This window comes from Colobus angolensis, unplaced genomic scaffold (genome assembly GCF_000951035.1).
Source record: "Colobus angolensis palliatus isolate OR3802 unplaced genomic scaffold, Cang.pa_1.0 Scaffold355, whole genome shotgun sequence".
NCBI lineage: Eukaryota > Metazoa > Chordata > Mammalia > Primates > Cercopithecidae > Colobus > Colobus angolensis.
Window position 1 is genome coordinate 974,666 of NW_012116877.1, and position 13,638 is coordinate 988,303.

The window sequence follows — 13,638 nt, forward strand, 5'->3', positions numbered from 1 at the left end:
CCTCTGCCTCCTGGTTTCAGGCGGTTCTCCTGGAGTAGTTGGAACTACAGGCGCTCACCACCACACCTGGCTAATTTCTGTATTTTTAGTAGAGATGGGGTTTCACCATGTTGGCCAGGCTGGTCTCGAACTCCTGACCTCAAGTGATCCACCTGCCTTGGCCTCCTAAAGTGCTGGGATTACAGGGTGAGCCACCATGCCCAGCCCAAAAACTTTTCTTTCTTCAGTAATAAATAAATTAACCTTAGCTTACTGTAACTTTTTTACTTTATAAACTTGTAAATTAAAAAAAAGCTTTTTTGACTTTTGAAATAACACTTAGCTTAAAACACACATTGTACTATATAAAAATATTTTATTTGTATCTTTATATGCTTTTGACTATTTTTACAAATTTTTATATTTTGTACTTTAAAAATTTTTTTGTCAAAAACAAAGACACATATATGTTAACCTAGACCTACATAGAATCATCAGTATTATTGTCTTCTGCCTTCACATCTTGTCCCATGGGAGGTCTTCAGGGGCAGTACCATGCATGGAGCTGTCATCTCCTATGATACAATGCCTTTTACTGCCTGAGACTGTTTTACAGTTAACTGTAGGACCTTATATAATTGGAGTCGTACAATATTTGTGTTGTTTTGATTTACTTACTTCACTTTGCATAATATTCTTAAGGTTCATCCATATTGTAGCATATATCAGATTTGTCTTCCTTTTTAAAGCTGAATAGTATTTCATTGTATATAACACATTGTATTTATCCATTCATTTCTTGGACACTTGGGTTACTTCCCTGTTTTCATTTAGGTTATCTAATTTGCTGGTGTACAGTTGCTTATAATACTCTTACAATCTTTTTACTTCTATAGAACAGTAGTAGTGTTTACCACTTTCATTTCTGATTTTGGTAATTAGTGTTTTCCCTTTTTTTCTGTAAGTCCATCTAGGTAAAGTTTGTCAATTTTGTTGGTCTTTCTGAAGAACCAACTTTTGGTTTCATTGATTTTCTGTATTTTTCTACTGTCTTCTTTTATCTCTTTTCTAATCTTTATTATTAATATTTCCTTCTTTCTGCTCACAGGGTTTAATTTGTTCTTTTTCTAGTTCCTTAAGCTGTAAAGTTAGATTGTTGATTTGAGATTGATCTTTTGTGTTTTTTTTGTTTGTTTGTTTTGAGATGGAGTCTTGCTCTCTTGCCCAGGCTGGAGTGCAGTGGTGCTGTCTTGGCTCACTGAAACCCCTGCCTCGTGGGCTCAAGCAGTTCTTCTGCCTTAGCCTCCTGAGTAGCTGGGGCTATAGGCATGCGCCACTTGCCTGGCTAATTTTTGTATTTTGAGTGGAAACGGAGTTTTGCCGTGTTGGCCAAGCCTGTCTCCAACTCCTGGCCTCAAGTGATCCACCCACCTCTGTCTCTCAAAGTGCTGGGATTACAGGCGTGAGCCACTTTGCCCAGCCTCATCTTGTAAAATAATGTAGGTATTTGAAGCTATGAATTTCCCCCATAGCACTGCTTTCTTTTCATCTTTACATTTTGCACACACATAGTTTTCTTTAGTTTTACCATTTTGACCGTTAATTCTTTGAACATCTTTAAAACCATTGTTTTAGTATCTTTGTTTAGTAGATCTGCCATCAATTCTTTTTCAGGGACAATTTGTATTGGCTGATTTTTCTCTTTGAATGGGCCATACTTCTCTCCTTCTTAGCATGCCTTGTGATTTTTGTTGAAAACTGGAGATTTGAATGTAATAATGTGGTAACTCTGCTCTCATTTTTATTTTTTCCAAACATCAACTTGAACCAGAATACCAAAATTATAGTAATTCTGCAAATCAGATTCCCCTCCTTGCCCAGGGATTTTTTTTTTTTTTTTTTTATAGTTAAAAAGTTTTTACATGTTGTAGGTAGTCTGTACTGAGCTGTACCTGAGGTGTTAAAATCAGGTCCTCTGAAATCTTTTGTGAACCTGCACCTTCCTGTGGGCTTCTGTGGTGACTTTCCAATTTCTCCCTTAAATGTGGTTGCTTTAGAATGTCTTCAAGATCTGGCTCTCAAAAGGGGAAAAAGAGAAAAATTAAGGGAGAAGGAAAAAGCATCAGTTCTTTAAATCCTCTGAAAGTCACTTCAGTGAGAAGGAGAGGAACTTGCATCAATGCTGAGGGAAATGCAACAACAGTGGTCACCCCCTCTCTTTCTGTACCTCCATGATCAGAAGTGGTAATCTGAGGTCAGAGCACAGAGCCCCAATATTTTAAGGTCAGGGTCCTTTTTGCCCACCCTCCCTGTGGTAGCTATTTGCAAGCTGCTCCAGGAACATATGCATGATTGCCTGCTATGGTTTTAGGGGTGGGAGGTGGTAGCTGCCACTGTGCTAAGGGCTGAAATTGGCCAAAATTAATCATAATTTATCATCCAAGGCTTCCCCTGGATGTTGCAAGCCTTCATGACTCCTAGTTCCAAAATGGTTACATGATTCATTCTGCCAGTGCAATTGTTACCTAGCCTGGGAGTCAGATTCCTGGTGTTTACTAAGCTACCATCTTCCCAGAATCCTCTCTCATTTTTTAACCTTGAATCCACTGGAGACTTTTTCTTTTTTTAAATAAACATTTAAAAAGATAATATAGTCTTCTTTTTATTGTATTGGCCATTTGAAGCACCCTAGAATAAGCATGAATCTTTATGTTTAAAATGAGACTTCTTCCTTTTGTTATTTTGAAATTAAGAAATTAGTTATTTACTCAAAACAAATATACGATCTTAAACAGTTATATTTTTATATAAGAAATCAAGTCTTTTGGTGAATTTAAATGATTTTTAAGGTGGGAATTTTGGTTTCTTGCCTTTTTCTTTATTTCAGTGCTTTCCTTTTTTTTTTTTACTACTTCTTACTCTTATGTCTTTGCGCTGGTGCAGTGATTTTAAGAGCACTGATTCCTGGCACATATTGGTAAAGTCTTTAAACTCAGGATATTCAAGGTAAATTGTCAGTAGTACCACATTTTGTTGTACATCTACAATGCCTATTGTACATTGTACATCTACAATGCCTATTGTACATTGTACATCTACAATGCCTATGTTTGTAAGGTACACTGTTATTTTGTATACCATTAAGATAGAGGAAAATACTGCCAATCGTCATTAAAAGATGCATTCCAGTATCATAAATGTTAATATAGGTAAAGGATGTACTGGCTAAGTGCATTGACTCATGCCAGTAATCCCAGTGCTTTGGGAGGCCAAAGCAGGAGTATTGCTTTGAGGCCAGGAGTTCAAGACTAGTCTGGAAAACATAACAAGACTCCATCTCTACAAGAAGTATTTAAAAATTAGCCAGATGTGGTGGTGTGCACCTGTAGTCCCAGCCACTTCGGAGGCAGAGGTGGGAAGATCTCTTGAGCCCAGGAATTAAAGGCTGCAGTGAGCTAGGACCTCATTCACCACTGCACTCCAGCCTAGGCAATAGAACAAGACCCTGTCTCTAAAAAAACAAACAAACAAAAAAGGGTGTACTTTCGAATCTTGGAAATATAATACATGTATGGAGAGTATGCTCTCATCATACCACCATTTGGAGCATTTTTCATATTCAGAAGCCACTCAAAATTTGATTTTCACCTTGTTTTCATTAGTTCCCTCTTATATTGGTTAAGTCCAGTAAACATCTTTAGTGCCTAATATATAGTAGCTATTCTTGTAACAGTAGCTAACATTTATATAGATTTTACCATGTGGTAGGCACTATTTTGAGTGCCTTATATATTTTAAATAACTAAATTTTATAATATCCTTATGAGGTGAGTAGTGTTATTATCCCCATTTTAGCAAGGAGGAAACTGAGGAAGAGAGAAGTGAAGTGACTTGGCCAAGGTCATACAGCTAGTAGGTGGTAGAGCTGGGGTTTGCATGTAGATCCTCTGACTGTAGAGACCATGCTGTTAGCAGTATTCCTAAGGACATAAAAATGAATAAAATATTGACCTTTCCCTCACATATCTTACCAGGCAGTATTTGAAGGTGTGTTGATGAAATTATTAAGTTATCCTTCTGATAATTAATTTTTCTTTGTATTTTTAGGACATTCAGTCAGAAGAAGGCTGCTATTGAAAGAGAGTATGCACAGGTAAGCTTGGAATTGGAGGTCCCATTCTAGGTATACTTATTTTCCGTGGCTTAAGGACAGAAATGGTTGTTGGAGACAAGCCATAGTATCCCTATGCCTTCCGTTTCTTGTTGTTGTTTTCTTGTTTTTTTTTTTTTCTTTTTTCTGAGATGGAGTCTCGCTCTGTCACCAGGCTAGAGTGCAGTGGCGCGATCTTGGCTCACTGCAACCTCCGCCTCGCAGGTTCAAGCAATTCTCCTGCCTTGGCCTCCTGAGTAGCTGGGACTACAGGCATGTGCCACCACGCCCAGCTAATTTTTGTATTTTTAGTAGAGATGGGGTTTCACCATGTTGGCCAGAACGGTCTCAATCTCTTGGCCTCGTGATCCGCCCGTCTTGGCCTCCCAAAGTGTTGGGATTATAGACATGAGCCACTGTGCCCAGCCCTTTGCTAATTATTTCTCTCTCACTTTGATCCCCCACTTTGCTCTATTTGAATCATTATAAAGAAGGTTGTAAACCTGGAGGAGACATTGTTTATAATATTTGTAAAGTATTTCCAGGTATGAATAATGATACTTTTTACAAGTATGTTGATTTATTCTTTATATGCCCCATTCTCTGCAGTTTATGGAAGGTTAATTTTTCATCAGGCATTTGGTTCTCATTATGACTGTGTTGATAGAGAGTGATAATGCTTTCAGTGGATGACATGGAGCTTTTTCCTAGGGAAATTGAAGTATTTCCTTCTTTAATTTTACTTAGACCTTTAGTGCAGTCCAGATTACTAAATGTGACAAGAAAAAATTATGTTGATATATCATTTTGTGGTTGTGTAAGAATTAATAAGTACTCTTTTGTGTACAAAGATAATTTAATACAATTTGGAAATTTTGACCCTTTAAACAATTACTTTATATGTGGGGTAGTATTCTAAAATTGTTACTTACTTCCGCAAATGGTAAAAGTTGTCTTTGTAGCAAAAATTTTAAAATATGGGAGATTGTTAGAAGGAAAAATTAACATAGAGTAAATTTTCTACATGGTAACCACTATTGCTGCTACTATTGTTATTATAAATAATGAGAGATTGGGGCATGACTCTTTTAGGCTTTGTCAGATTTTTTAATGAAATTCTAATTTCATTATAGTTAATTTGGTAGCTGTCTGCCTTTATTTTTGATTTGATAATCTTAGAAGAAAATCACCTATTCCTTGAAAGCTAGACAGAACTAATTAGTTCATTGGTTCAATCAGTAGTTGTTGAGTGCTTATTATGTATCAAGTGCTTTACGTAATGAATAGCATCAGTTTTAATATTTCTGTTGAATGCTTTTTCTTTATTTTTTTTTTTTGAGATGGAGTCTCACTCTTTCATTCAGGCTAGAGTGCAGTGGCGCGATCTCGGCTCACTGCCACTTCTGCCTGCCGGGTTCAAGTGATTCTCCTGCCTCAGCCTCCTGAGTAGTTGAGATTACAGGCACACACCACCATGCCCAGCTAATTTTTTTGTATTTTTAGTAGAGACAGGGTTTCACCATGTTGGCCAGGATGGTCTCAATCTCTTGACCGTGTGATCCGCCTGCCTCGGCCTCCCAAAGTGCTGGGATTACAGGTGTGAGCCACTGCGCGGGACCTAACATAACAAACTCTTATTAGCTATCACCCAGCTTCTACTAGTATCAGTACATTATGAAATTTGTTTCATTTATAGCTTCCCACCTGCTATCCCTTGCTGATTACTTTAAAAAATACTTTTGGGAGGCCGAGGTGGGCGGATCATGAGGTCAGGAGATCGAGACCATCTTGGCTAACACGGTGAAACCCCGTCTCTACTAAAAATACAAAAAATTAGCCAGGTGTGGTGGCGGGCGCCTGTAGTCCCAGCTACTCGTGAGGCTGAGGCAGGAGAATGGCGTGAACCCAGGAGGTGGAGCTTGCAGTGAGCCAAGATTGCGCCACTGCACTCCAGCCTGGGCGACAGAGCGAGACTCCGTCTCAGAAAAAAAAAAAAGAAAAAATTTTACGTATACTTTTAATTTACATACCATTAATGATTCATCTATCCTAAGTATATAATTAAGTGATTTTTAGCAAACATACAGTTTGCCATAATCAGCACAATTCAGTTTTAGAACATTGCCATTATTCCAGTTCATTTCCTGTGCCTATTTGAAGCCAGTCTCTACTTTTATCCTGAGCCCAAGGTAACCGTCAGCTTTATGTCCTATAAAATTGCCTCTTCTGGACATACCATACAAATGTAATCATATGGTATGTCTCTTTCCTTGTCTGTCTTCTTTCACTTAGCAAATTTTTTTGAGGTTCTCACATGTTTTACCTTGCATCATTAATTTATTCCTTTTTATTGGTGATTAGTGTTTCTTGGCATGGATATATAACATTTTGTTTATCCATTCACCAACTGGTGAACATTAGATTGCTTCCCATTTTCCCATGTTTCAAATTTGGTTAGGTATAATGCTGCCTAATAACCATATTTGTCTTTATTTAGACATGTTTTCATATTTCATATTCTAGTCTTTATTTAGACATGTTTTCATATTTCTTGGGTATGTACTAAGAGTAGAATTTTCAGGTCATTTGGTGATTTTATGTTTAACATTTTTTTGTTTTTGAGACGGGTTCTCACTCTGTTGCCCAGGCTGGAGTAAAGTGGTATGATCATGGCTCACTGCAGCCTTGACCTCCCTGGGCTCAGGTGATTCTCCTGTGCCAGGCTCCCAAGTAGCTGGGACTCCAGGTGTGCACCACCATGCGTGGCTAAGTTTTGTATTTTTAGTAGAGATGAGGTTTTGCCATGTTGCCCAGGCTGGTCTCGAACTCCTGGACTCAAGCGATCCGCCCACCTCGGCCTCCCATTGTGATGGGATTACAGGTGTGAGCCACCATGCCTGGTCCCCATGTTTAACAACTTTTTCTTTGTTAATTTTATTTATTATTATTTTTTGAGACAGTCTTGTCAGTGGTGTGATCTTGGCTCACTGCAAACTCTGCCCCCTGGGTTCAAGAGATTCTCATGCCTCAGTCTCCTGAGTAGCTGGGATTACAGGCATGCACCACTACTCCCAGCTAATTTTTGTATTTTTAGTAGAGTTAGATTTCACTATGTTGGTCAGGCTGGTCTTGAGCTCCTGACCTCAAGTGATCCGTCCTCCTTGGCCTCCCACCATGTTTAACTTTTTAACAAACAATCAAACTATTTTCCAAATTGACTGTATCATTTTGTATTACCCCTTTGCATTGTGTTTGCATTCTCGTTTTGCAATGCATGAAGGTTCTAGTTCTAGTAATGTCCTAGGTAATACTTGTCATTGTCTTTTGTTTCTGATTATAACAATCATAGTGGCTATAATCAATCATTATGAATGGTGCCACTGTGAGCATTCTTATATGTATCTTTTGGTGACTATATGAATGTGTTCTATTGGGTATTTACCTAAGGAATGGAATTATAGTGTCATAGGTTATGTGTTGTTCAGCTTTAGGAAATACCATGAAATGGTTTTCTAAGGTAATTATTATAATTTACAATCCTGTGAGCAGTGAATGAGAGTTGTTATTGCTTTAAATCCTCATCTGCACTTGGTTTTGTCTGTGGTTTTCGTTTTAGCCTTTCTCGTGAATATATGATGGTAAAGAATTGTAGGTTTGATTTACACTTTCCTGATGATTAATGAAGTAGAGGAACTTTTCATATCTTGACTGGGCATTTAAATATTTTGTGTTATTAAGTGCCTGTTAAAGTCTCTTGTTGGCTTTTCTCTTACTGATTTATGGTCTTTCTTTCCCTGCCTCCCTCCCTCCCCACTGTCCGTCCGTCCATCCTTGGGACAGGGTCTCACTCTGTCACCTAGGCTGAAGTGCAGTGGCGTGATCCTAGTTCACTACAACCTTGAACTCCTGAGCTCAGGTGATCTTCCTACCTCAGCCTCCCAAAGTGCTGGGATTACAGGCATGAGCCACTGTGCCTGGCCAGTTTGTACTGTGTCTTTGTACTTTCCAAATTTGACTCCTGTGTCAGATGTGTGTATTACAGATACCTCTGTAATTTCATGTGGAAATGTTTTGTTTGTAGCTTTTTATCTGTTAATGGTTTCTTTTGATGAAAATGAGTTTTTAATTTTAAGGAAATACATTTTTTTCTTTTATATTCAGTGCTGTCTTTATGTCCTACGTAAGGATATATTGCTATCCTAAAGTCCACCCTAAGGTGTGTTACGCAATGTTCTGGAATTTTTATTGTTTAATATTTCACATTTAGTTCTATGGTCTTTCTGAAGTAAATTTTCATATGTGGCATTGTATTGGGGTGAGGATTTCATTTTCTATATGGATATTCAGTTGAAGCATATTTCATGCTTGCACATATGCTTGCACATATTTTATACTTGCACACATAAGTCCTTGCACATACAGAGTTTTATTCTATGATTTTATGTAGTCTTGCAAGCATATTTTATGCTTCCTCAACTGAAAATCCATATAGAAAAGTTTGTTTTTCTATATGGATAGAAAAGTTTATTTCCCCTGACTGCACTCTAGCACTGCACTGAAGTGATATTTTGTGGCACATTAGTTAACTGTGTATGTAAGTCTGTTTCTGGACTTTTTATTCTAGTCTACTGACCTATCTTTGAAATATTTTTTTCCCAGCATCACACTGTTTTAAGTACTGTGTCTTTATAACAATAAATCTTGATATCTGTTAGTTTAAGATCCTATACTATTATTGTCTTTGTATTTTCTTATACATTTTATAATCAGTTTGTTAATTTCCCCCATATGCTGCCTGATATTTTGATTGGACTTGGTTTGAATCTTTAAGTCAATTTAGGGGGAACTGACATCTTAACAATAACGAGTCTTCTAGGGACTGTGGATATAGCAATGCTCAAAAAAGAAAAAAAAATCCTTGCATATATAGAGTTTTTATTCTTTGATTTTATGTGGTCTTCCAGTTAAATATATTAACTTCTTTCTCTTCAAAGCCACTTATATGGCATTATGGCCAACTGGAAAAGAATGACTTTTATAGAAAAAGATTAATTTTATAGAATTATTACGAGCGGTGTATGTTGTTTTCCTCTATGCAAAGGATTGACTGACTAAAAAGATTGAGTATTTGTGAGGTTTACAGAGCATACAGGTGAGCCGTCCCAATAGAAAAATATTGTGAAGGAAATAAAGTGGGATTGATCGTATGACCGCAATTTGAAAAATTTTACCTCAAGCACATGGAAAGTAAACTTGTATTACCTCTTTAGGGCAATGTTAGAAGAAAGAAAGAAAATAATATTGCAAAACCTTACTTGTATGAGTGGAGGGATTCAAGCAGTGAACTTTTTCAAGTTGCTTGGCAGTTTCAGTTTCCTACAAGAGTATTAATGTTTTATTTTTAAGTATGGTTTGTGAAGTTCACTTTGTAATTCTCCAGAAGTAACAGATGTATTGCATATCTGTTTCTACAAATAACAAATGTATCTGTGAAAACAGAAGTCATATAAGAATAACTGAGCAACATTGAATATTAGGGAAAAATCAAGTCTGGCTTCTGACTGCAATTAGCTAACCACTGAGGTGTTGGTAAAATCATTTGCAGTACTCAAACTGAAATTGCTACAGGCAAGTTCTGTGTATTAAAGTACTTCCTGTAGTCTTTGGCAGAATGCTGCTAGTGAAGGAAGGATACAAAAGGTTACTGTGGCTGGAGAGAAGGAGCAGGAAAACATTGTGGACTTTAAGGGCGGCTCCTTGCTTAAGGACAAACACAGAGTAAACATAGACATGTTGGCAAATACCCTGTGGTATTTATACTGTTGCACCTAAAATTTGTTGCTATTTTTATTCTTTTAAGAAATAAAATTATGAAGACTTGGGCATACTATACAAGAAGTTAGTGTTACGTGCATGTGGTGGGGGTTCTTTTTTGGTGAATTTCATCTGCTTAGAATCTTAAAAATGTAGCTTAATTTAGCTGCGTGTGGTTAGCTTTCTGTCTAATGTTATTAGAGATTAATGGTGAATGTATTTGGAGCTTTTCTTTCTGCCAATCTTCTCCTATAGAACAAGTAAGGCGACAGGATAACTATCACGATAGAAAGTCCACCAGTGCAAAATTGAGTAGTATTTTCTGTGTCCTGTTTTGTAAATTACTTTTTAAAATCTTGTTATTTTTATTTTATTTTTCCTTAGCTTATAACAGTGTTTAGAAATTCATATAGAAAGAAGAGCAGATGGATTCCTCTCTCAAAATATTGGTACAGTTTGATTTTTAAGATCTTAAAAACTTCATTGAAGGAAGAAATGGTGTCTATAATTAAATGTTAGTGCTCTTGGGGACAAGAGCTTACTAGCAAATCTTTACTAGATTTGCTAGTAAGTTTCACCTTTTCATGGCTGTTCTGTAGCACTTCTTGTAAAGGTGTTGAGAGGAAATCATTGTTGATGCGGATCCCCATTATCCTCCCCAAACCGTCTGTTTCTGTGTTTGAATTTAGTGGTTAGGCCAGGATAAAACGGGGTGGAGAGAGGGGAGCATGCAAACTGGATATGTGACTTTGAACCTTTTGTGTGTGAACATGCCTGTTTTTATTTTGGCTCCTTTTATACAGGATATATTAGTCTGCATATGTCTTCACTCATTTGTTGTTTACCTGGTCCCACTGGTTGAGTTTGAGTCCCCTGCCCTGACCACTGATCAAAAAATATGATTTTTTAAAGGCACCTCTGTCTTAACCTCTCTATATGAGTTTATGCTGTGGACTCTTTCTCTGTGTTATGGGTTAAAGAACATGTATTAAGATCGTGTGTCAGGCACTGTTCTAAGCACTTTACATAGATTAACTCATTTATGTTTTCCCAGTAACCGTTGGGGGATACAGTAGTTACTATTATTCCTATTCTACAATTGTGGACACCAAGGCGAGTAACTTAGAGTCGTCCTGTGTTTCACTCCATCCATTTCCCTCCCTTCAAATAATCTACTACTGGACACTTTTTTTTTTTGAGATGGAGTCTCATTCAGTCACCAGGCTGAAGTGCAGTGATGTGATCTCAGCTCACTGCAACCTCCGCCTCTCGGGTTCAAACGATTCTCCTGCCTCAGCCTCCCAAGTAGTTGGGACTACAGGTGTGCACCACCATGCCCAGCTCATTTTTTCTCGTATTTTTAGTAGAGACACGGTTTCACCATGTTGGCCAGGATGGCCTCAAGCTCCTGACTTCGTGATCTGCCTGCCTCGGCCTCTCAAAGTGCTGGGATTACAGGCATGAGCCACTGCGCCCAGCCCTGGACACATTTTAAGAGAGACATTGGCAGTCTGAAGTGCATCCAAAAGAAGATGACCAAAGATGATGGTGGAGTTGGAAATGATGCTGTTTGGGAAAATGGTTGAAGAAACTGCATATTTTCAACAGCCTCCATTATAGATTTCATAAGTATGCATGTGAATTGAGTTTGACTAGTTTTTTGTAACTCTGAAGTGCAAAACTAGGAAGAGGGAGTAGAGAGATCAGGATGACAAAAGGTATTATCTAGTTAGAGCAGCTCCAGAATGGAAGGGACTGTGTCTTCCAAAAATGTTCCAGCAAAATAATTGGCAGACCATCTTTTAGTAATACTGTAGGAGGCATTTTATGTAAAACATTTTTCTCCTTAAAGGTTTTTGTTTAGGTGTTTCCAATTGTTTATGGTATTATAGGACAAATAAAACATGTGTGAAGGCCCTTCCCATCTGAAGGATGCCAGTTCGCAACTTCTGCTTTAATTGTTCTAGGTTTTACTTCTGAATCAAACTAAATTCTTAGTTTTCAGACCACATTATTTTCTCTCCCAGCAGACTGCTTTTACTGAGGTATGCTTAAACCTCACTTAACTGACCACTGAGGTGTTGGTTAGTTATTAAGTGAATAGTGACTCTCTGAGGTCACCATTCAATACTGTATGTGTACATTCTAACTTTCTACCTGGTCTTGATCTATTACTCTCTGAGGTCACCATTCACTTAATAACTTGTTCAATTTCATGTTTTTTTGTTTTAAATTTGACATTTAGTCTGGGCATGGTGGCTAACCCCTGTAATCCCAGCACTTTGGGAGGCTTAAGTGGGCAGATCACTTGAGGCCAGGAGTTTGAGATAAGCCTGGCCAGCATGGTGAAACCCCATCTCTACTAAAAATACAAAAAAATCAGACAGACACGGTGGTGGGCACCTGTAATCCTAGCTACTCAGGAGGCTGAGGCAGGAGAATCGCTTGAACCCAGGAGGTGGAGGTTGCAGTGAGCCGAGGTCATGCCCTGCACTCTAGCCTGGGTGACAGAGCGAGACTCTATCTCAAAAAATATAAAAATAAAAAACCCTGACATTTATCAAGTATCTACTTTACGACTGGCATGATGCTAGGTGCTACGGATGTCAAGAGAAGGTTGGGATATATAGGCTATTTAGTGCTGGAATGTTATCAGTAAAACAGAGTAGTATGAGATGAAACTGAGGAGCAGACAGGACCTATGCCATGTAAGAGGCTTGTAAGAAATAGCCTTATGAAATAGACTACACTTATAGGGATATTGTTCTGGAGATTGCTTTCCATGTCATTAATAGACCATTATATGAAGGCTAGGAACATCTTTGTTTACCCTGTATTTTCTTCTTGGGACAATGAAATTCTTGTTACTGATAATTGTCCCTTTTTACTTTCCCCACCTGGAGATTCAGTTGAATATTCAAGCCCGTATATCTACATTCTAACTTTCTACCAGGTCTTGATCTATTACTTTATGTAATTTTCTGTGACTCTATTTTTTAACATATTTATGTTATTGTTTTATATATAATCTGGTAAGTTATTTAGATTCTTTGTGGAATAAGACTAATATATCAATTATGAATCTAGATGTTTTGTTTACCTTGCTGGTACCCAGAGTCATTTGTCATTTGTTAATCTGGATGTCTTGCCTTTCTTCGGCTCTGGAAAGAATGTGGTCATTATTTCTGCAAATATTGCTTTTTCAACATTATTTGTATCTATCTCTTTTTAAAGTTTTAATTGTTACATCTTGGGTCCTCTTAATATGTTTTCCATGTCTCTTGGTTTTTTCACATATTTTTAATTCTTTGCTCTTTGTGCTATGTTCTGGATAAATTAACCAGTTTGAACTTCCAACTCACCAATTGTCTATTTAACTGTGTCTGTTTGAGGGTTTTATCTTATCCATTGCTTTGTTAGTGATCATATTCCTTCTAGGATTTTTGATTAGTTCTTTTTAGATATGCGTGTATGTATGTATGTATGTTCTTATACCAGTTTTTGTTTCAGTTCTTTGTGTTTTTGTAATTTCTTATTCTTTTAAAAGTATAAATTATTTTTAAATTTCTCTTTGGATACTTATTTTGTAGTCTTTTATTTTTGAGACAGAGTTTTGCTCTGTCAGGCTGGAGTGCAGTGGCGTGATCTCTGCTCACAGCAACCTCTGCCTCCAGGGTTCAAGTGATTTTCCTGCC

The 13,638-nt window shown here is 37.5% G+C and overlaps 1 protein-coding gene across 3 annotated transcripts in view; it reads left to right on the plus strand.

Annotated features, from left to right (window-relative positions):
* FCHSD2 (FCH and double SH3 domains 2) overlaps nucleotides 1-13,638 on the plus strand; it is a 338,593-nt gene that overhangs the window by 68,551 nt on the left and 256,404 nt on the right. For all 3 annotated transcript variants that reach the window (XM_011953051.1, XM_011953052.1, XM_011953053.1), the window contains exon 3: nucleotides 4,087-4,132. In XM_011953051.1, coding sequence (XP_011808441.1) covers nucleotides 4,087-4,132 — 46 coding nt within the window. The remainder of the gene's footprint in view (nucleotides 1-4,086; nucleotides 4,133-13,638) is intronic.